General features: G+C 37.1%; 2 protein-coding genes across 4 annotated transcripts in view; both read right to left on the minus strand.

Annotated features, from left to right (window-relative positions):
- Positions 1 to 8575, minus strand: part of trbd (trabid) — a 36183-nt gene extending 27608 nt beyond the window's left edge. Inside the window, exons 1-3 of one of the 3 annotated variants that reach the window (XM_067128291.1) lie at positions 8229 to 8364; positions 2648 to 4178; positions 278 to 377 (exon numbers count right to left, since the gene is read on the minus strand). In XM_067128291.1, the coding sequence (XP_066984392.1) occupies positions 278 to 377; positions 2648 to 3911 (1364 nt within the window). In that variant the 5' untranslated portion in view covers positions 3912 to 4178; positions 8229 to 8364. Of the gene's footprint in view, positions 1 to 277; positions 378 to 2647; positions 4179 to 7947; positions 8088 to 8228; positions 8365 to 8443 lie in introns of those variants that run through there. The other 2 variants (XM_067128292.1, XM_067128293.1) reach the window with 2 other exon arrangements.
- A 4383-nt stretch (positions 8576 to 12958) lies between these two features.
- Positions 12959 to 25555, minus strand: part of LOC136853063 (uncharacterized) — a 33574-nt gene continuing 20977 nt past the window's right edge. Inside the window, 9 exon segments of the mRNA XM_067128305.1 lie at positions 12959 to 13240; positions 18332 to 18408; positions 19098 to 19259; positions 19681 to 19832; positions 20900 to 21019; positions 21640 to 21704; positions 21900 to 22012; positions 23743 to 23919; positions 24595 to 24681. Coding sequence (XP_066984406.1) covers positions 13141 to 13240; positions 18332 to 18408; positions 19098 to 19259; positions 19681 to 19832; positions 20900 to 21019; positions 21640 to 21704; positions 21900 to 22012; positions 23743 to 23919; positions 24595 to 24681 — 1053 coding nt within the window. The 3' untranslated portion in view covers positions 12959 to 13140.

The following is a 25555-nucleotide window of genomic DNA, read 5'->3' on the forward strand; positions in this document are numbered from 1 at the left end:
TACAGCCCTCAGTAACAAGTCTGCAGACTAAGCTCCACTAAAATAATAGCTTGTGCAAGGAATATTTCAATATGATGATCCTTCAATACCTTAGTATTGAAATGCCATCAATAAATATGTTACAACTCTTACTGGATGTAAGCAATCAACAGTAATACTCATGGTAACTACTGCAGTAATTAATTTACACACACTTTGATGATAATCGATTCTTATAATTCTTTCTAGTATCCTCCTGACAAACACAAATACCAACTAGATCACTGAACCAACTCACCTGATGGCTAAATGCACTAATGTATGACCTTCATCAAATGCAGAAGGACGTGACAGCAATTTTACATCTGCGCTTGTTAACTGTCTCATAGGATCACCACCTGTCAAAAAACATTGTTGTTACTGTACAACAAAATCATAACATTTACAGTTGTAATTCACAAAAACTGCACTAAGAGAAAATCTGTTAACTAAATCTGTCAAAAGAATATTAATCTTTCTTGCTTAGTAGAGAATGGTAAATTCAATTTCTATCAGACTAAAAGTAAGCATTAGCTGTTGATGGTACAGGTCTCCCATACATAATTAGGCTCTGTCATCTTCAGTCAATTATAATTAACTGTTCTTTATTTACTTTAGAAATTAAAGTTTCATATGATAAAGTTGGGACAGTTTGGGTAGATATGGAAGAAGAAGGATAAAGCCCAGTAGGAAGACAAAGATGGGAATTCAGGAAGAAAGTGGACTTAAAAATCTAATGATGATGACTGTGATGACACTAAAGCAGTTATTTCAATGAAATTCAGAGAACAGTGTGATAAATTTCACTAAGAATGAAAATTTTCTAAGGAACAGAAACAAATGACTGAAAATGATTTCATTAATCAACTTCAACATCATGCCCTAGTAAAGAATAGGAACAAAAGTCCATCAAGTGCATATAACTCAGTCCTGCATAAAAACCAATGGAATTAAAAAGTACAACTAGGACTGCTAATGATTTTCCTAATATATTTACACACCATATATATGTATGACTGGAAAACCAGTTCTCTACTGAACTTTGACTTGATTATTCTAAATATCTAACAGTATCTGGAATTGCCTTGACACCAAGTTTGCTTTTCTGTATCATTAAAACCAAACATCTAATGCTTCAAGTCAATTGCAGCCAACAAGACTCTGATTTTGGGGGAAGGGGGGGGGAATTAAAAATATGATACCATGTCATATCTAAGAAATATGTCATTCAACAACACATCAGCAAATAGTAACTATCCACTGACGGATCAAAAACAGGCATCTGTGAGTGGTCAACTGAACAAACTCTAAAAAGAAATGAATGAAAAACTATGAATCAGATCCAAATTAAAAGTAAAGACCTGAATTACAGTACAGTGGTTGTAAATAAGAGAGTAACAAAAAACGTTAAAGGTAAAGTAAAATTCACAAGCCATCACCAAAACACAGGATCACGATAGTGATAAAATCCAAGTTTCCTAATCGCTGTAGCTGCAGATCTTGTTTAAACAATATTCTATTTCATTTTTATGAAATTTAAACTGTCAAGCCAAGCACTGGGGCACCTTTTGCTTAATACAGTGGTTGGACAGCAAGATACTGGGAGCCAGAAAATAAGGGAGATACAAGGAGCCAGAAAATAAAGGAGAAACAGGGAACCAGAAAATATAGACGAAGTACTAGGCTTTAAAGTGGAACTGGAAGAAAAGCCTACAGTACTACTAAGAAAGAGAGAGGTTGGGCAGCAAGACTGAAGAAAGGAAGCAGGAATGGGGTTAAGTAAAAGGCTAAAAAAAGTGGGTGCAACTAGGGGTTGAAAGGATGCTGCAAACACCCTTTAGTAGTGACTATACTGACAGTACTAACAACCCACCCACAAAGAGGACAGGGACAATGCAGAAGGAGAAGCAGCAGGAAAATTCCTTCCAAGGCAGTCTTACCTAGTATGATGGAACAATAACATACAGTTGGTATTCAGCAATGGTAAATATTATAAAAAAAAAAAATTGACAACTATGAAGGAATGGTTTGCATTCTGCAAGGGACCTTAAAAGGTCTCTTTTAAAAGGCCTTAAATGGTAATTTTTCTCTAATACATCAAATTTTGACAATCAACTAGTAACCAATCAACATACAGTATATTAGAACTACCTTTTCCCAAAACCACAGAAAAATTCAGTTAATCAGCGCAAACTGATAAACCTAAATGCCTGCAAGATGCTGCAGGGAAAAAGGAAGAAAAAGGGTAATCGATTAAAACAGAAAAAATAAAAATCAATGTCAATGAAGTACACTTTACCAAACTATCAAAACAAACTCTGGTTTTTATTCTTATGGTCATGTTGAAAAAACTGCATTCACATGAGCAAAAAGGGAAGTTACTACCAAATAGATGATTCAAAGGAATACAGGGTACAGTTGCTCCTGTTTACAAGACATAAGAACATGAACACCTAGGGGCATCTGGACTGCAAATGAGGACTCTCTCCAGCGCAGCTGATGGCTTTGTTATGAATCAAGAAGAATTAAGATTCAATGCAACTCTGGGAAATATAAAAATCATGAGTACCTTCACTTTTGACTCATCCTGGCAAACTTAAATTAAAAGCAAAGAAATGAATTAACAAACCTGCAGATAAATATGCTTCCACCGGTTCATAGTTGCCTTCCACAACACCATTGCATGCATTCAACCAGGCCCAATCCGCTTCCCGTAATCGACGTCTAAGCTGCCGCAACAGTCGTTCAGTTTCGTAGTTATTCAGAGCCATAGCTCCTTCTCCAGGTCGATGACTGACAGCACCTGGGCCGATATTTGTGCTCATGTTAGTAGCAATACTACTATTTTCCTTAGTTTCATTTGCATTTCTTTGGGATATTAGCTGCTGTTCTTGGACCTGAGGTTCACTTATTCGAGATTTGCTAATTTCAATTATATTTTCTCTGTTTTTAGCATTAATGTCAGTCTGTTGAACTTCACTTGTTTCTTGTATAATTTCCACTTTGTTTGGTATCTCACAAGGTTCACTTGGTGTTGTAACTATATTTGAACTATTATTATTATTGTTTTTGCTGTCTGTTGGAGGAGGGGGAGTAGCAAGGCGAGCAGGTTGTGACTGAGCTGCAGGAGGGCAAAGACCTTTGGGGGTGCCACACATGACACACTTGGTTGATCGTGGCCAATTTTCATATGTACATGCCCGGCAGCGCCATTTGTAACTGGGCACAGCCGGCTCTCCTTCATGACGAGATTGAGACTGGGTCATTCCTGCTCCTTGAGGACTACATCGCCCTGCTCCACCAGGTGGTGTCCCTCCTGGACTTTCGTTTTCTGCTCCTGCTCCGTGAATGCAACCCGGTTGCCCTGGAACACCTTTGTTTGGGCTTTGCCCACCCGTGCGGTTATTAGTTGGTGTAGTGGTAGTAATGGATGATCCTGTGACGATTTTGGCAGATGTTACAAGGGTGGGAGATGTGGTGATTGACGTAACCGCAGCAGTTGCTGGAGGAGTAGGAGCAGCAGGGTTAAGAGGTATGGTAGTGACAGGTTTTGTAGGAGAAGGTGAAGCTGGTTTCGCTAAAGACATGTTTGCCATTTGGTCAGCTAATGAAAGGCGAGGTGTGCGGCACTGGGTACAACGTAGTGCTTTTGGAAAATTGCGGTATGTACACAAGTGGCAAGTCCACTTGTCGACCTCTTGTGGAGGAAGACCACCTTCTGGTGGTGGTCTGGTTGGAGGTCCAGCCTGACATCCCAGTTGGTAGATGTCGGTGCCAGCTTCTACAATGAGATGGGGTGAGCGGGGTACTGTGCACATGGTGCACCGCAGAGCACTGGCATAATTGAGATACGTGCATCTTCCACATTGCCATTTCTTGCCTCCTTCACTCATGTTGTCAGACACCCTCCTATGCTGCAACCAAAGTGGAGTCCCAAAATGGCAGAGCAACTATGAAGACATGTGTGGTGAATAATGACGGTGTGATGATTGAAAAGTGCAATCGTGTGGTGTTGGGGGGATGGTGGTGGTAGGGGGTGGCCCCAAAAATTGGGGAAAGAGTGCCGTTTACCACACAACCATGGCACTCTCTTACCACGCTTGTTCACACCATACTCCACTATCTCAGCACCATTATCCAGACTGAAATTCCAGGAACAACTGCAAGAAAAAAGAAAAGCATGGACATTAAAATATTCACTAACAAAATTAAGGTTATAAATAACAATTTATACAATACATACAGTAGTACTCTCTGAAAAGTTATCAAACTAATCTCAAATTCCTAAAATAAACATCTGGAAACTAAGAAACAATTTCACAGCACATACTTTCTGTACAATCACAATAGCACATAGCTTTAGCCTTTGTTACCATCCACTAGTTAAGATAATTAAATAAGCTGGAATGAATAAGAACTCTGGTTAATGTCTTTTGTCAACTGTCAACTCTTTGAACATACAACCACAACAATCTGCTCTTAATCTATTGGTATGACAGGTGAACAAACTGTATTCAAATAAAAAAAAGTAGTTCCCAATCTTAAGGAAAGCCATTTAAATGCAATATGGAAATGTCACCGTAAGTATACAGACAGCTTAAAAAATTTGCTCATCTGAAGTCAAAACAATCTCATGGGTTGACATCTGCATGACAGCAAAGTTTTGTTGCTTACATAATCTCTTCAGAAAAATGAGGGGGGGGAGTACCTCAATCAGATTTAGGACACTCCCACTGCCAAGAATGGGTGTTAGTGACATAACTATAGCTACATGTGCTTGAGGGGAACCATTTAAACAATTTCATAACAATCTATTTAAGCTATGATTAACTTCTAGTTCACATTTGGGTACAAATTTATCCAAGTCTAAGTTCAACACTGACTGGTCTGCTTCACCAAAGGATTTTGTGCCCAAGACTGGTCTCCTTAACAATTAAATGTAAAGGTGAATAAACTTAATGCCGGTTAATGGTGGTTTGGCACTTCAGCTCTGATGAAACAGAAACATTCCCATTAAATTTCTCTATAAGGAGCTACTGTATCAGTAACAAAAATAATGAACTTTCAAGCCAATTTGTATTCCTTCTAGGTGTACAAACCACTACCTATCATATATGGAGTATCCTTCAGTGTGAACTGGAAATGCTGTTAAATCTTGGTTAACATGGAAATTAAAAAGGTGGAGATCAGGGGAGAAAGGGGGTTCCCCACACTCTCCTCATGCCTGCCAATCCACAGCTTTCTTCAGCAACCACAGCAACATGATGCAACTAAATATACCTTAGTTTAACCAGACCAATGAGCTGATTAACAGCTCTGCTAGGGCTGGCCCAAAGGATGAGACTTATTTTATGTGGCTAAGAACCAATTGGTTACCTACCAATGGGACCTACAGCTTATAGTAGAATCCGAACCACATTATACCAAGAAATGAATTTCTATCACCAGAAATAAATTCCTCTAATTCTTTATTGGTTGGCCAGAGACTCAAACGCATGCCCAGCAGAGTGCTAGCTGAGAACTATACCGACCCATCCAACGAGGAACTGAATGACGCAACTGCTCTATTGTGTGTGTGAATCTTGAATTTGGGATGATTACCCGAGTTCCTTATGTCTTTCAGCTTAAACCTTGCCCTCTGTATTGTGTGATTACTTTTTCCTTCTGATCGTCTTTTTTAGCCCTGTTTTTCTCAGATCCTGAGAATAAAGACGACACACAACAGTATGAGGGTCATGAGCTGCCATGAAACGGTTTCATGTTCTCCAATAAGGTCCTCCATTAATGTATGTGTTATACTACGTGCCAAGGAAGGAAATGTACTTGTTCTCTTTCTTGTGATCATTATTCCTCTTGACCTTCACCCCCTCGTGGGAGAAGTATGGCAAGATGAGAAGCCTAAGGTTTTGTCAGGTTCCTTGAAGGTTATTACTAATGGAAATGACACCAAATCTTTATAGAATCTTCTTGCCTCAACCTACCATTCTTCTACCTCCCCGTCTAGGAGGGATACATCACCCACTAACAAACCTAATCATCTCTCATTTATAGATGTACTAGCAGGAAGAAACCTTCACCAACCATTAACCAGTGCTTGCTTCTGCTGTTCCACTGTCTTTTAGGTGACCAGTGGCTGTGGTGTTGTAACATTGTAACTTCTCTTCCTGTTACTCTCTCTTCCTGTTACTCCAATCATCTGTCTAGAATGCAAGCTGATTAAGGAGTCAGACAAGGCAGCGACAAGGAAGAAGCATTACATACTGTCATTTTTCCTTGTCATCTTTGTCTTCTTGCTCCTCAAACTCAGACTCTTCCTCAGTGTAGGAGGAAAAAGAAGGGGAAGTCCAAGGCCCATAGGAAGACGTCCAGGTGGATTTCTTCCTATTGCACCTGGGACAGGACATGAGGGCCACCCCCTTGCCTTCCAACTGTGGGCTCTTGTGCTCTCAACAGACTCAACAGAACAGTGTTGCACAGCCCTGCCTTCCCCCCGTTCTGGGTCCCCGACCCAGTCAAGCTTATAAGTAAGGTAAATTTTGCCAAAAGATCATGACTTGAAGTCTACTCTGACTACTAACTCTAGCATGAGGTCCCATTACCTTTTGTATATCTCATGATGTCATTTGCAGCCCAGCAAATGTCAACCCTTTAGATTTTCATGGCTCCAAATGATGTCTACATGAAAATTTCCTTCTAACTTTAACTTATCACTTTGACTATTCTTTATTTTTATTTTTTTTAAAACATGTACAAGTATTCAGCTTTAGAAAAACACCATACAAGCAATGTACCTTGAAAAATAAATCCAAAGTAAAAACAACAAAATTTTGTTGATTTGAGATAATTTTCTAACAATAGTAATGCACATAGAAGACACCACTAGACTAATACAATTTTATCACAGCATTTCCAAGCAAAGGGAGCTTTTTAAAAAGATCTGTTCACCCTGCTCAACACAAGGTCCAAATAAGTAATGCTTTTAGTTATAAATCTCAACTGAGAATTCTAAGGTTACAAAAATCTAGCCTTTCAAAACCAGTCACCAACTTCATGACATCTGATACAGTAAGTTGCAGTAAAATTCTATGACCGCAGAACAAAGGATACACAAAGAGAAATAGAGAAACTTTGCCATAAGATACTGTGATCCCTTTATAAAACTATAATTTCTATCTCAACACCACCAAGTCCCCAGTTTTGCTTTGGCTCATCTTTTCTAACGTCTTGTTTTACTGCTGGATCACCTATTATAAATACTGACCAAGATTAGCATTCAACATGATTTCCTAACTCCTTTGTGTAGCCTTGGTGGTTACAGACGACTTTGCTCTAAGTGGTAACCATCCTAATTTGCCTACAATAGGATAAAGTTGTTTAGGCCTCCAGGAAGTAATTTCTGACTTGGCCTACGCCTAATAAACTATGTAGCCTAACTCCTTATAAAGCTATCATACAATCAACCAATTTCAACAAAAATTATAGAAAACATAGCCTAATCATAAACAAGCATTAAATGCTCATCTGAGAGTACAAACACCCAGAACAGTCTACATGACCTACTACCCTAGGCTTAGGCTATACCAAAATTTTGCACATCAAGTCAATATCATTGTAGCCCTGGCAGAAAGTAATTAATATGTATGCTGGTCTTACTAACTGCTTAAGCTTGGTCTACTTGACCAATATTTACAATGAGAAACATTGTTTTTAATATTCAAGGTAACTGCCTAGCCTATCGCCTAATATAACAGCACAGACTCAGTAGCCTATCGCCTAATATATCAGCACAGACTAAGCATAATAATTACAAAAAGACTTCTATCACGAAGTTTGGAATCGTAGGTAAAATAGTTACTTGGTGTTCCATTAGCTACGTTCCATAACCTACAAAAGTAGGCTAGCCTACTTCATTGCACAAAGAAAACATACCTCGAATACACTCTGACTGCACGATCCTTAGCTAAAATCTAGTCACGATAAGCATTAACAAAGACTAAAGGTCCAACTACGAAGAAAATTCGACACGGTACTGGTTCCACAACAACAATAAAATACACTGGAAACTGAAAGAAGTTCACTCGCTGGAGACGACATTTTTCTTAAATTATCGGCTACCTCGCTTTCATAGTGGGCATTTAGCATCGTAAAATGTATGCAAATCAAACATCAATTGTCAAAGATCGTAAATGATGGCGAAAACTGATATTTACCTAAGTGTAAATAGGAGTATCGTCACCCTAAATAACACAACATCAAGTACAGACGACCCTGAGATTTCTCTGTTGTGACGTCACAGCCCTCTGTTGGTAAACAACCTAACCTGTGAAGCTCAACTACCCATCTCAAGACAAATTTTCCACGGATTATTGTGAATCTCCCCGTCATAACTTATGCATGAGCCACTGATAATTTCATAGATGCTTACTTTACTTCTTATGATGGAATAGACAAATAAAATCTTATCAGATATATAGTCGTAGGTGTTGCTAAGATGAGTCGAAATTGTTCGAAGGCGCTTTTGTTTTAAACGTACTCAACTGGCGTAACTGATATTTCCCAGGTATTTGCATAAAGCAATAGACTGCTTGTTATGACTTAGCTAAAAATTAATTACACCATGGCTGTCATTGTCTGCAAATGGCCTTGGTTTTTCAGAGTGCAGTAATAACATTATGGAAGTGGTTCCGGTAGCAAAACAAAGCTGAACTTCAATGGCCCTGTGTTGTTTAGAAGTGCCAGTCGTTTAATAATTTTATCTGTTATTCCTGCTGGACAACATGTGAGGGTTGTTTCGCTTTAGAATCACTAGTTACAGTACCAATTCGTTCATAGTGACACCGTGCTATGAAAAAATATTTTTGCAGTGTTATGAAATATAATAAACTTTGACGTCTGATGTGAATGACAAAGAATTATACAGAGATAATCCTACTTATTAATTTTCAGAGAAGGATTCCTGTTTATCCGATTAGAACCTTTCTTCCAATTAGTGTTTTTTTTAATAGTAGGGTTTTGATGCTTTGTCTGTTAAATATCTCTCTTCATAATTTTGGTCATGACTGATGTTTGAGTAGGATCTTGACTTGTTGGCAAACCTAGTCAGTATCATTCTTCTTTTGCCTAACTGCAACGGGGAAATTTTATTAAGCGTACACATTATTATTAGCTTTCTTACTATTGTCATTTTTGGGTCGCAAGAATGTATTACCCTTCAGGCTTATTTTTTAGGGCGATGTTGCTATTATTATTATTATTATTATTATTATTATTATTATTATTATTATTATTATTATTATTATTATTATTATTAGCAGGTTAATTTTCTCGTTTGGTTTGTACGTTTGTTTGCAATTTTGCACAAAAAGGTAGACGAGGATTTTTTTTAATGAAAATTTGACCATAGGCAGGCCTAGTAACTGGTGCGTGACAAGTGATTCTATCTTGGGAGAGACAGGAATGCAACTTTTGATGAGAAATTGAAACATCACACTTTACCATAGATTTTGACAACCGATTTATGTATTATTTCTGCGAAGAAAGTCTGACTGGCTGAATGTTATCTCCTAATTTGTGGGATTTCATTTGGATCCCGACAACTAATTATGTGGTCACGGGAGTTTGACATTGGCGGAGAAAAGCACACAATGTTTTTATTATTAGTTATTGTTATTGTGAATCAACGGTCACTATATAAGCCTAGAAAGCAATAACTTGCAAAGCAAGCGCCTCCCTAGGCTAGAGTATTCCTATGTAAAAAAAATAAATAAATAGGTTTTTGGAATCCACGGTCCTCGATACAAAACTATGAGATTTATTTATATACACTATTTCTTGACGCTATTCATAATACATATAATCTTGTGTAAAAGAGATTGCAGTATTGGTATAAGTACTTGAATGATCATTAAGGGAAAACTGGCAGTGCCATTTGCAGTAGATGCGCCTGTCTCCCTACTGCAGCGTTGCCAGCCCTCTTTTTCTACGCTAGGCCAGCTCTCCCGACAACTTACCGTTTCTGTACAATATAAATGAGGCTTGACGTTGGTGAAGGTACGTACTCTGTGTACTTTTTTACCTCTTGGTAAAATGCATTTTAAAATGGGATGTTTGTATGGTCTTGACAAATGTATTTTACACATTTACCGTCACGTATTAATTATGCGATTTATTGTTCAAAATGGGACACTTGAGCACAAGACCTATTTACTCCAACCTCTGTGGTAGACCGAGGTTCCAATATTCCAACTTTGCGGCCTTGATAGAGAAGGTTGGTAGTTTGCAAGTATACCTTTCTAATATTTAGGTCACCCCGTATACAGTTACTTCCACCAACGTTGTTATGTTATCAAGAGCCAGTCTGTTTGTTTGTCAATATATATGGGTGTATGTTAGCAAGATATTTCAAGAACGGGTGATCAGAATTGGATAAAAATAATCCCTCGTAGGCCTTGGTATTGGGGAAGGAATGTTCCAAGGTCTAAAGATTATTCTTTAGACCTTGACATGTTCTATACTGGGCATTCCGAGCATTCCTCGTATTTAGTACATCAGATCATATTTTAAAGGAGATTCTTGCTTATTATGTGCAGCCAATTAAGTTTAATTAGTACTAACTAGGTAGTGACCCATTCTACTGGAAATTTAGTCGTTAACTGAGGTAAATCAAAAAATAGCGTTTATATTTGTTGTTCTTTTCATACGACCTCTGCTTTTTGTGCGTTTTCCCGTTACCCGTTTAAAAACTGTTGATAGATTTGTCTTCGCAAGTAGTTTCACAAGTTTAGGTGAAGTTATAATTAATGATAAATGTAAAAATATTTACATCGTTTTGTTTTCTTAAACGAAAACTAAGTTCCTTCAATGTCCATCTTAATTGTTCTGAGAAGAACAATAAAACCAGGATGTCTGGTTCAAGGATAATCTCTTCTGCGTCGGTCTACGCCTAAGCTTTAGAACTCAGTCCCTGCTTTCACTGAGAAATTTTTCTCCAAGTCTTTGTGACACCTTCCACGAACTACCTCCCACCAAAAACTATAGGCTCCAGCCTCTTCACAAAACCATTGGAATCTACGTTTTTTCGTTATCAAATATACCTCAAATACTGATGCCTCGTTTTCACCTTCGTTACATCTATACATTTTTCATTATTTCGACTATATTTTCTAAATATGCTATGTAAACATCCAGACTTCTCTTCTATAAAGGAGATTTGGCTTAGAGTCTCTCCAGGAATTCCAGTTTTTGCTGACATAAAGCAACAATTTTCCCGCACCATGTCTTATATTATCACTTGCTAACTTTCAGTTTCAACTTACTGCTCTAACAAATAACTCAACTCTTTCCCAAGAATAAGCAACTCTTCATCACTATCACCAAATAAAATTAAAACTGTCATTCATGAACTTTTTTTTCGTAATTTGTTGTGACCTTTAATCTGTTCTTGCTACTTCTTTCATCGCTCCATCCTTAGAAAAATAAAACAACCATAAGACCACAACACAGCCTTGTCCCAGCCTCACTTTTACACTTAACCAGTCACTTTCCGACTTAGATATTTCAACAGAAGTTTGATCTCTACCATAAGAAGATTTCTCCGGGGCCATGCTTGTCACAGAGCGTTTCCTATTTACTTCCAAAGTTGCAAATCAACAGCAGATCTAAGCATTCTCTTTTGTCTGAATTCATACTGATCAACTGTCATTTTTCTATGTATATTAATATATGCTACGGCTACAAAATCCTTCTAATCACCCGTCGTCCATTATATTAAAAATGAATTATTTCTCTGAAATGCTTCCATCATCTAGCGTTACCTTACACATGCTGGTAAGCTATGAATCCCTCCTCCTGACTTCTCCATTCTTCAGCATTTTAATTGTCCTCACATCCTCAACGGTTGCCTCCACAAGCATTTCCAAATTCACATTAACCTCCTCCCACTTTTACATCATTAGAGCTGCCTCCATTCAATCAACAGCTCTTCAAAAATACTCACTCCATCGATAAAAAATCTATTTACTTTCATTAAAAGCCTTTTCTCCCCCGTCTCAAATTCGTCTCAGAATTTTCAGCTCTTGCACACATACATATATATATACATTATAAAATATATATATAATATATATATATATATATATATTACAATATATATAATATATATACATATAATAATATACATACATACATGTGTATAAATAAATGAGCCAAAGTCAGATTTACTATTGTTGCCTTCAGTGATGAAATTGAAAGCTAAACAAACAATTATCCTTTAACCACCGAGTGATACAATGGCAATGGTACAAAATTTAACCCAAGACATAATCGCTGGCTTTAGTTTTGTTTACAAAACTGGATGGTAAACATGTCTTTATAGAACTAGAACACTTGGCACTTGTTGTTAAGTCTAACAAAACTTGGCACTTGTCGAAAAATTTACAACACTTGGGCGCGTTCAGAAAACATGTTTCTACCTTCAGCTTCGTCAGTGTTACTATTTACTATCAGTATTTCATTTCCTTTTTCCTCATTCATTCATTTCCCTACTGGGGTGAAAGTCATCACCAGTAACTGGCATCTAAAACAGCTGATTCGTCCACACCGTAATTTCTGTTTTTGAATCTATTTCTAATGTTTTGGAAATAAAGAAGGAACAACAAAGGCAGGATACCAGTTAAAATTTTAGCGCTTTATTTCGCATCTACGATTATATTCATCCTTGCTCATATATATATATATATATATATATATATATATATATATATATATATATATATATATATATATATATATATATATATATAATATATATATATATATATATATATATATATATATATATATATATATATATAATATATATATATATATATATATATATATATATATATCTTACACAACAAAACGAGCTGTTACAGGATACGTTAGCCTGTCTTTTTTAAAAAAAGAAAACATCCACAACATAATATTATAACATTTAAAACAACAAACTGTACACGAATCAGACGGAATTGAGGAAAGCAAAGGGAATACCGAGGAGAAATCTAAGATCAGGACAAAGCCGAGACATTTGTGCAAAAGAGATTCTAAAACTACTGTATTTCAACGGCTAAGGAGGGAGAGTTATCAGAAGACCGGGCACGTTTCATTCACCACCATCCTCGATCCTGGTTGACAGTTGAACACGCGCGCAAACTCGGGCGTGTTCATCAACATCGCGTTCATTCTGAAACGAAACAAATTAATTTGAATACACATCGATTTTTAAAGCTTTAATTCATCACTTAACTTAGGTAAAAGTTAACCTTCGTTCATATATTCTTGTTATTCTCGTCACCGACGTGATCACAAGTGGTTACGTGATTACGGCAGACGTAATCACAGCCAATGACAAATCAATAGACCATATCGACACATTCGTCAATGATGGTATCACACTCGATGACAGTTCAATAAGTGAAATGAAAACATTTGCCACTGCGACGTCGTTTGCCGGATGACTTCAGTGAGTCACTCATGAAAGAGTCACGGGATCTTCCAAAGAGGCTAATGAGCCCTGACGAGTTCAATTAAATGATTCATTACGCAGTTATGTACGAGGGAAGGTTGTAAGCCCTATGCTAGGCTCGGCGCCATTGAGATGACTTAGTTTTATGGCTTTATTTAACACCCGTTGCAGTGGGAATGGGTCGATGTTAAAAATGTTTCATCCCTCTCTCTCTCTCTTACATATACATTTAAATAGGCAATTTAAATATGGTTTTTCCAATTGAGAATGTGTTACGCGCTGGGACGGGCCATTTATAAAAATAAGTGAAAAACTCATAACAGGATTCACAATGTCAGATAATAGGCCGTTGAGTCTAGGAAGAACACCCGGTGCTACTATAGTAGGATACATCTCCCATCCATTTTCTACATCTAACCCCTCAGGGGATAGTACTAAACACAGCGGAACAGTGTAGGTGAGTCACTGTTTCGCCGTGTTTAGTACTAGCCCTGGTGATCGAAGAGTTTTGTATATAGTTTGAGGAAGTAGTTGCTATAGGCCTTAACTGAGTTGTTTGGTAGATAACATTTTTGACAGGTCGCGAATGGCTCGGTAGATATCATACTATAGTAGCACCGAACACCAAATGCAAGAAACTAACATAGTACTATCTGTTTCACTATTCAGCCTCACTCTGTTCAGTTCTCTCAAAACTTGTGATTTATACAGTTTTTAACCAACTTCCATTCTCTGCATGAGACACAAACATCGAAATTCACTATACCTCATGTTTTTACCCGTGTCATCCTTTTTTACGACACTCTCATAATTTCACGCAAAAACTTAAGCTCGTTTTCTTTGTTGCATTCGAAGACCCTGTTGTTGTTACGCCAAATAACACTAGTACATGAATCAACCTCTCACATGCAATTAACACCTGTACATTTATTCACTACAGGATGGGGGGGGGGACCTGGGCACTTGGCCCCCCCTGTGAAAAATAATGACAAAATAATAATATTGATTTAGAAATTGAGAAATATAAAAATGGAAAAAAATAAATAATCTATTATCGAAATTATATATATATAAATATATATAAATATATATATATACATATATATATATGTGTGTGTGTATAATATGAAAATTGGTGGCCACCCCCAATGAAATTTTTCTGGATCCGCTAGTGTATTTATTTATCCTTCGCCTATACCTGCAGCCAAAGCACCAACTGTTGAACCAGTGACCCCCAGCTATGTGTTTTTCAATACTCCTCCAACCTTTGCACACTTTACGTCGGTCGTTTACATGATGTACAAAAATAGAATAGTTCCAGGGTAACGTAGGCCAGGGTTGCCAGATGAACACAACAGCCCGTGTCCAAAATTTAAAGAAAAATATGGCAGAAAATGGCCACTTTGGAAAAGTATTTGGCCAAAAATATGTCCAAAGATATAAAATGATTGACTTGTGTGAATTAACATACCAACAATTAACTGTGCATAAATTATGCCTATCTATTCGATTACATGCCATCAAAAATACTTTCAATTAAACTTAAAATACTTGCAGGGAAGCACAGCTGTTAAATTGTCAGCATTCCTCAAGATACTGAATGTCGTCTTCTTTTTCTGCAGTCTGAGTCATAAAGGGTTTTGCTGTTGTGCATTTGTAGCATTTCAGGAGTGCATTTCATGGCCAAACTGATTTTTCATGGGCACAGAGTTAAAAAAAAGGCCAAATTTAAAGAATTTGGCCATGAAATTGCCAATCTGGCAACTGGTGTAGGCAGTGGCGGTTAGGTTTTATATTCAGTGTAGGAGTGTGTTTGTTTCTTTTAATTGAAATCTGTCCTTCAAAAGAAGATGTCTAATATAGTTTCCTTCCTTAACTGTCCCTCGTACTTGTCCAGTTTCCACCAAATTGTGTGTGTTGCTTCCCTGGAGTCAAAGCTGGCTTCGAGACAAAAAGAACGAACTAGGCCTACAAGTGGTTGTTGAGTATTAGGTTTAAGTGCGCTTTCTCTTAGGCCAACTGGCAACAGCCTGCGAAATCTTGCAAGTCACTTAAGCCTTGTTCGCACGAGGCGGTGACCGAGGCGGTAACCGCGCGGTTGCAAAAGGTGGTGACCGTACACATTATGGAGGTTACCCGCGTGGTTCATTCAATATTGATATGGAAGGGAAGGAAATAACATTCGTACGATGTGTTCAAAAGACTGTTTCCAAAACTGAGAGAATATGAGCACAGATTCTTCGGTTATTTCAGAATGACCATAAAATCATTTGACGATTTTCTTACATTGTTAAGGATGATGTTTCATCATATAGCTTAATGCAGTGTGTGCACGCATAATGCAATTGTGCATACATACAACAACACCCACCCAATACATTATATATATATATATATATATATATATATATATATATATATATACACATATATATACAGTATATATAAACACACACACACACATACACACGCTCATGCATTGCGCGCGCGCGCACACACACACACACACACACACACACACACACACATATATATATATATATATATATATATATATATATATATATATATATATATATATATATATATATATATCAATGTTAATATGCTTCTTGCTGAATATTTAATACAAGCATTGCATTTTGCATGATTATGTGAGGGCACGGGATTTTCATAGGTATGAAGATGATACGCTTTTTCAAGCACCACTGATAAGCCTGTCTGAAGGAAAAGCACCGAGAGAAAGCATGTCGCTAGCTCTGCAAGAGATCAATTTGCTGAATATTCCATTCACGAAGGTCGAGTTGAACTGCAGGATAAATGATGTAAGATGAGAAATATAAATTCAGAAATTCAATAAAATGTGTAGATGACTACGATTATTTTTGTCCTGAGTTTCTTCAGAATTGCAGAAAGTTCCTAGCAGTTCCTCCCAAAACCTTTTCTTAAATATTTTGTCATTCTAATCTAGTCTCATGTCCCAGATGGCTGGACCTTTTTCAAATTCGTCAAGGAAAATGTCGATGTCAATGAAAATGTCGGTGTCAAAGCGACTATTATAGTATCCATTTTAAAATGTGTATCTCGAATCGTGCGGTTGCAAGGGGAAACTCAGATCGCGCGGTTGTGTGGGCGTAAACGCTGTGCTCTGTCATTAACTTTGCAAACGCGCGGTCGAATCCGTGCGGTTGCAACCGCTGCGCGTGAACAGGGCCTAACTTCGCAACCGCGCGGTCGGAACCGCATGGTTGCAAAGGCCGTGTGTGAACAGGGCCTTAGACACACACACACAAATAACACATTCCACGACCAACTTTTTCCTCTCTCTCTCTCTCTCTCTCTCTCTCTCTCTCTCTCTCTCTCTCTCTCTCTCTCTCCTTTTGCCCGTTTTCTTTGGACCTTGCTTTTACCAAGGTCCTAAGATACTTCGGGATGAAGTATCTGACTTCATGACCACATCATTCTTAAAATGACTTCTTAACTACTTCACACCTCACCATCACTACTAGTAGTAATCACTTCCGTCTTTCTTTCATTTTCACGCTCACCATTTTTATCAAGGTCCAAAGAAAAGGGACCTTGATTTTCATAAATGCTGAGTCCACATTCGACCGCTATCTAAACTTCTGACGTCATGGCGTTGTTACCCAATTTATTAGATGAATCAACTGGAACCGGCTGTTTTGGCTTCTACGCTGCTTTTAATCAGAATTTCCATCTAGTCCCTACCTGCTTTTTTCACTCGAAGGCAAGGGGACACACACACACACACATATATATATATATATAATTAATATATATATATATATATATATATATATATATATATATATATATATATATATATATATATATATATATATATATATATATATATATATATATTTATATGTTTATATATGTTTATATATGTATATATGTATATATACATACATACATACACAAGGTGAAAAATAACGTCCTTAGTCAATGGCTTGGAAATAAAGTGGAAACCGATCAGGGCCTACACCCCGTCTCTTATTTTTCACCTTTGCTAATGTGTGATAAATGAATCACGCACAAAAGTGATCATAATCATATATATAATATATATATATGCATACCTTGCGTTCATATGTACATTCGATACACGTGCACTTACGCTGTTCATATACACCTGCGACTCATCACGTGCCTTTGTTTATACAAGGCAGGTATGCACAGTATCACCGTGTTCACGTCGTTAGAAAAGGGTATATTATTATTATTATTATTATTATTATTATTATTATTATTATTATTATTATTATTATTATTATTATTATTATTTTAAAGGCAAATTTAGAGAAGGTGGACAGCCCCGCTGGAAAACCCTATAGCAATAATTATGGAAGTTAAAAGGAAGAAAGCAATGGAGCTGGAACGGGACGCAAACTCCCGAGATGTATGCTAGTATTGCACCATCCCCGTTTTTTTTTTGCTGTGCCACTAAGGTTAGGTTAGGTTAGGTTAGTTTGGGTTAGATTGGGATAGATTAATGTTTCGACACTACGTTGGGTTAAGTTAGGTTAGACTAGTTCGCTCCATCAGTGTTTTGGGTGTGGGAAACATAATGAGATTATTTTCAAGAAAATTTTATGGTTAGTTTTTAAGATATGGCGTTCCGCTTTTTTTAAGGGAAAGGTCCTAGTACTCGGTTACATCTCGGGGAAAATGCGAACGGCACACCTATACCTCACACCTTCGCCTCATGAAACCTCTCTCTCTCTCTCTCTCTCTCTCTCTCTCTCTCTCTCTCTCTCTCTCTCTCTCTCTCTCTCACGAACTCACCTCATTCCATTGGGCAGATGTTCGTCCATTTCCATGAGGAAGATCTTGGCCAGGTCTGGAATCACGGCACAGAAGGGCTGAGGAATGTATGAGAATTAACTATTAATCTGTGTATTGTCTCATATAAATTTATAACAATCCATAGTCTATGGAATGGTATAGAATATAAAATTTAAGCCAAAGGCCGAGCGCTGGGACCTGTGAGGTCATTCAAAAAGGTTTCAAGGGTGTAACAGGGGGAAACCCTCGCAGTTGCATTATGGAACAATTGTTAGGAGAGGGTAGAAAGTAAGATGAAAGAAAGAGAATATGCACGGAGATACAGTAAAAGGAATGAAAGGGGTTACAGCTAGGAATGGAATAGATCATCAAATTTAGGCCAAAGGCCAAGCGCTGGGACCTACGAGGTCATTCTGAGCTGAAAGGGAAACTGAGAGCAAAAAGGTTTTAAAAGTAACAGGAGGAATGAGACAATTGTTAGGAGAGGGTGGAAAGAAAGATATAAGGAAGGGAATATGAATGGAGGTACACTAAAAGAAATGACAGGGGTTGCAGATAAGGGCCGAAGGGGCGCTGCAAAGAACCTCAAGTAATGCCTGCGGGATACAGTCTATGGATTAGGGTGATATGTGTGTAATATTAATGTTATCATCTTCATTTTATCTCAGAATTCACATGAATAATCACCCAATACAATAACCATAGTATTAAAAAGACAATGATACATTTTGCAATACGAAAACAGAACTGAATTATTCCTCCATACCCGAACAGCCGACACGAAGAACAACTGGTCGGGATTCAGGTTGACAGCCGGTAATCTTGGCTCTCGGTAATTCTGGGCCTCCCAGCGCTTGTAAGCCCGGAAGGCGTGTCGTATCCCCTCGATATCCGCCAGGTTTTCGTTGAGGGTGGTGGAGCTGTCGATCTGAGAAACAACACAAAATCTTGTTGCTTAAAGCCAGTTGTTCATGTCGTAATGTTTCTCAGTTTTGCTGAGAAAGCAAAGGAATATACTGTAGTTTTGGTATAGGTAATGCAATGGTGTTCCTCAGTTTCGAGGCGACAGCAAAGTACCTCATGACAGGTAATGCCATAATGACTGTGATTTTACTGAGAGACAACAAAGCAATGTTGAGTCATGGTAGACGAATGTAATTGCATGTTTGGCTTTACAAAGAAACAACAAGAAATAATACAGTTTTAGCCCTAATAGACAGTGTTATAATGCTCCTCATTCTTTCAGAAAATCAACAAGAAAATAACACATCTTCGTCACAGTAAGGAATGCCATAATGTTCCACAATAATTATTCAACTCTACAGAAATACCTTGAGCTCTTTCCTCACCTCCATAGAGACGAATGTCCCGCCGAAATTAATTTCTTCGTAGAAAGAATTCGACAGAAGTTTGTGATAGCAGTCGACGGTGTTCTGTAAATGACGTCGTGTTTCGTTGCTAAAGGGTTTGCTCATGACGCCCCTGTGGTCGAACAACGTCCCTGTGAGATTACGAGAAAAAAAAAAACTTTTCAAAGGCGTTCCAACGTCTGATGTGTTTGAATGACCTCTCGTAGAACATAAAATTTTGGCCAAAGGCCAAGCGCTGTGGGACCTATGAGGTCATTCAGCGCTGAAACGGAAATCGACAGAATTGACAGCAAAAGGTCTGAAAGGTGTAACAGGAAGAAAACCTTGTAGTTACACTATGAAACAATTGTAGGAAGAGGGTGGGAAGTAAGATGGAAGAAAGAAACTATGAAAGGAGGTACAGTAAAAGGAACGAAAGGGGTTGCAGCTAGGGGTCAAAGGCACGTTGCAAAGAACCTTAAGTAATGCCTACAGTGCACCGCATGAGGTGCACTGACGGCACTACCCCTCCTATGGGAGACACCTCGTTGCGTACACGAAAATTATCTGTCAGTTGAATGAGCAAATGTCAGCAACTTCTTATGGATCATACCCGAATGCTGACCTTCAAAGTATGGAAGCTTTTACATATCAAATAATTCAGCGTTTTTTTTATCATTATATCTAATAAAGAGTAAACCTACGTCCTAACCTTGGCATTTAGTGTGGAAAGTGTTTTACCTATCAAATAATTTAATGTTTTTTTGTTATCATTACTTAGAAATGTAAACTGCGTCCTTATGAAACCTCATTGAAAGCCTAACCTGAAGGAAGAATACGCAAGCCTTTAAGAGTTTATTATGAACACGGAATCGACTGATATCTAGAAGTACCTTTTAAATTCCTTTATGGAATTCTGATACCAATATACAGTACAGCCTGCAAAAATCTTTGGATCTTTCCTAGATAGTGACCCCCAAGGGTTTTCGGGGGTCGTTATCTAAGACTAATATTTCTTAGGGGTCATTATCTTTATGATATTTACAGTCTTTTGTTTATGTTCTAACGGTCATCCCCAAGAACGGTGGATACATACCCAGTTAAAACCCTTGGGGGTCACTATCTAGGAAAGATCCAAATCTTTCTAAAGACCACAGAAGCTTGTCAAGAGTAGATTCTATATACGTGGAATCAAAGTTTTGCATAAATTTGGACTCACCCGTGAAATCCAGTCCATGAAAAATCTCGTGAGCTATGGACGTGCCTGCCGATCCGTAATTGACATATTCTGGAGCCTTCCGTATGTAGTAAGGTTTTTGAAAGAACGCTTCTGGAAAAACTGCCGGAAAGACAAGTCGACAAAGAGATTAAAATGGCGTTTGGATATTTCACGATTTAAAAGAAAATTTATGAGTGAACCTACATGGGAAATGTTAAATTTTAACACACCCGACTATGCCAACTTCTCTAAATGGTTTTGCAATTTCGTTACTTTTTTTTATGGGTATGGTATGGATACGGGTATGAGTATAGGTATGGGTATGGGTATGGTACAGATATGGGTATAGGTATGGTACGGATATGGGTATAGGTATGGGTATCGGTATGGTACGGATATGGGCATCGGTATGGTACGGATACGGGTATAGGTATGGTACGGATATGGGTATCGGTATGGTACGGATATGGGTATGGATATGGGTACAGGTACGGTATGGTATGGTATTATTCTTACAGAAATACTGATAGAAATGTGCTAAAAGCTTTCACCTAAGTTTCCGGCCGCCGGGAGTTGAAAATGAAGTTTTCAACAAACAAAATTAATAAACAAGACAACATATTTGCACATATATAAAAAACTGAAATGTATTAAGTATGTCGACATATATGACATAACAGACGGTTCAGTTAAGCCAAGAAATTTTCTGTAAACAAATTCTTGATCAACATTACACTTACCTATAGTATTGGTCGACGGCATGTGAAAAGCATTGACGATAAACGGCTGTATAGCAAAACTCCAGCTGAAATGAATTTGGAACTAGCTTTGAAACGATGTCATATCAAACAGATTAAGCATCAGCATAAATAGATAAACAAATAATGTTATTTTTAAGAGTACTCCACAATGCATTTATATATGTTCTAAGATAAACGTATTTAAGATTCGATAATCGAGTCCTTCAATATAAATGGTTACAAAAGACGCGGGCACTCACATAAGCGTGTCACGATCGACGTTCTCGTGGTAGAGGGAATATACCTCTTCCCTGAAGACTCGATATATCACCATGACATTCTGCAAAAAGGAATCTTTCCAGTTCAGCGTCACCTGGAATGAAATGGAATGGAATGGTATATAAAATCTGGTCCAAATGCCAAGCGCTGAAAGGGAAATTGAGAGTAAAAAGGTTTGAAAAGTGTAACAGGAGGAAAACCTCGCAGTTGCACTGTGAAACAATTGTTAAGAGAGCGTGAAAATTAAGATGGAAGAATGCGAATTTGAACGGAGATACGGTAAAAGGAATGAAAGGGGTTGCAGCCAGGGACCAAAGGAATCCTGAAGAGAACCTTAAGTAATGCCTACAGTGCGCCACGTGAGGTGCACTGACGGAACTAAAACCCTGCGGTGTTTAACGGTACAATTGATCTTCATTCTTTGTTTATCTGGTATTCTTTTATCACACGCTACCTCCCTTCTTCATTTCCCCAGAGTTGCTTCTATCCCGCTTTCAACTTCAGCTTCACATACCCCTTTCTGGCTTCAAAATGATCCTGAGTACTTGAAGCTTTCTCCTTTTTGAGAATCTAAGCCTCTTATGTCTTGTATGAAAAAAGAAAAAAAAATCCCCTCCCTGACTTCTGCTCATATAACCTCACTTTTACCCATGTTCACCTGCATACCAGCCCATTCAAGACATTTCTGCCACTCTCTTACCCGTCTTTGCAATTCTTCCTCAGTCTATGCTTGTAGTCACCAAATCAAATGCATATAGAAATTCCTATAAATTTTCATCCCTGATCCCTTCACTCACTACACCATAAATAGAAATGGACCAAGTGCCAATCCTTGATGTACACAAACTCTAATTTCAAACATTTCTGTTTTGCCACATGCCGTTATTACTGCTGTCCTTGTTATTTTATACACCATTTCAACCAACCTAACCAAGTACTCTGGCAGTTTCCGCTTTCTTAAACACCAAGACACTACTCTACTTACCTCCCTTCCATTCTCTTTTCCTGTATATGATAAAAACAGCATCAGCTGTACCCCTCCGTCTTATGAAACTGCTCGTAATCTCACAATAAGTATTCTTTCTAGAACCCTCAACAAATGTTCTTTTATCTTGGCTCCCCTATAATTACCGCAGTCCATAATATTCTATCGTGTACGTAAATTGCAATACTTTACAGATTTCATGGTCAGCTAGTTTACATGGATCCAGGTGCTGACACATTTCATGAAGTTTTCCCAGCTCTTACAATTTAAAGAAACATCGAGAATACATTTTAAATGTAGTGTTAGAGCTCTCAAATAAAGGAAGTACGTATCAATAAATAATGATTAGCTAACCTCCTCTTTTACTTCTCTCCATTCAGTACGTTCTGCCTCTTCTCCAATTAAGACAAGATACGTCTTCTGTTTTATGTGCTAACTGAAGTATCCTATATCACTACAGTTACTTCACAAATCTAAGGTCACCTAATTAACCTACTTTTCGTTGAAAACTGTTAAGTGTTTTACCAAAGCTAGCATGACCTGTCGTACAATACCTGATCATAATCAGTAAGATATCAGGAACTAGAAGTTTACTCTACAAAATCCAGGATCTCCTAAGGTAATCTTTCCGTTGGCAGGTCAGCCAACGCTAGAATTTGTCGTCTTAAAATCATCGTTATAAAGTGGGCTAACGAGACCGATGGGTCAATTCTTAACAAGGTCAAGCTGAATAATTACAACAAAAAATTATAGTAAACAATCATCAGGAACAATCAGAAAAGAAATATTTAGTTATCATAGTCTAAAGGAGCTTCCCTCCAGAATGTCGGCTCACTCACGTCTTCGTGCGTCTCGTTGACGTAAGCTATATCCCAGTGCTTGTCGAGGGCTCCCACCTCCGCCTGCAGCCCGTCTATTTTCTTCAGGGCTTCGATCCTGTCCTCGTCAGACAGCCACGAGGCTTCGTTGACGGAATCCTTCGCTTCTTCTTTCAGGTTATCAATAATCGTCATGGACTGTTTAGGAATAATCGTAATTATATGGATATTAACAACAACGATAGTAATTCAGGATTGTTTTTATATATATATATATATATATATATATATATATATATATATATATATATATATATATATATATATATACATATAAACAACGTTCGTCTTGAAATTATTTTGGAACCTAGCTTTGCATATTAGATTTTGTATTGAATTTTGTTGGAAAATAAAATTAAATGGCATTGAGATTTAAGCTTTAGGTACATACAATATATATATATATATATATATATATATATATATATATATATATATAATATATATATGTGTATATATATGTATGTATATGTATATATATATATATATATATATATATATATATATATATATATATATATATATATATATATATATATATATATATATTATTGCCTTTACCCAAAGCCTAGGCCCTTATCCAATGCTGTTTGAACTTCTCTTTCAAACAAAATTCAATACAAAATTTAATGTGCAATGCTGCGTTCCAAAATACCGTTGTCAGGTAGAATGTCAACATTTCGAATAAAAAAAAACAATATAATGTGGGCAATCACATATAACTGATATCACCCATAATTTTAAATCACAGTAGGTAATTTTTACTGTAAAGAAGTAGCGAATACATCAACGCAAGAATATTCAAACACTCACGTGTTTACGAATGTCGTTAATTGTCTTGTGACCCACGTGATGAAGGTACATATGGGACAAGACGTCACCGAAGACGTTCTTGGTGGCCTGTGGAAAAATGGGAAAAAATCTTTCAACCAAAAAATGGGGAAAATCTTTCAACCAAAAAATGGTAAAGAAATCTTTCAACCAAAAAATGGTAAAAATCGTTCAGCCAAAATATGGGAAAAATCTTTCAACCAAGAAATGGGAAAAATCTTTCAACCAAAAAATGGGACAAAAATCTTTCAACCAAAATATGGGAAAAATGTTCCAACCAAAAAATGGGGAAAATCTTTTAACCAAAAAATGGGAATCATTTTCAACCAGAAAATGGGAAAAGATCTTTCAACCAAAATATGGGGAAAAATCTTTCAACCAAATAATTGTAAAAAATCTTTCAACCAAAAATGGCAAAAAATCTTTCAACCAAAAAATGGTTAAAAAATCTTCTAGCCAAAAATGGGAAAAATCTTTCAACCAAAAAATGGGACAAAAATCTTTCAACCGAATATGGGGAAAAAATCTTTAAACCAAAAAATGGTAGAAAAAATCTTTCAACCAAAATTGGGAAAAATCTTTCAAACAAAAAATGGGAAAAAATCTTTCAGCAAAAAAGTTGTAAAAATCTTTCAACCAAAAATTAAGAAAAATCTTTCAACAAAAAAATTAGAAAAAATCTTTCAACCAAAATATGGGAAAAGTCTTTTAATGAAAAATGGGAAAAATCTTTCAAACGAAAGGTGGGGAAACATGTTAACCAAAAAATGGGAAAAAATCTCAAACAAAAAAATGGGAAAAAATCTTTCAACCAAAATATTGGTAAAAATCTTTCAATCAAAAAATGGGAAAATCTTTCAACCAAAAATGGGAAAAAACCCTTCAACAAAAATATGGGGAAAAAATCTTTCAACCAAAAGACGGGAAAAAATCTTTCAACCAA

This window comes from Macrobrachium rosenbergii, chromosome 26 (assembly GCF_040412425.1).
Source record: "Macrobrachium rosenbergii isolate ZJJX-2024 chromosome 26, ASM4041242v1, whole genome shotgun sequence".
NCBI lineage: Eukaryota > Metazoa > Arthropoda > Malacostraca > Decapoda > Palaemonidae > Macrobrachium > Macrobrachium rosenbergii.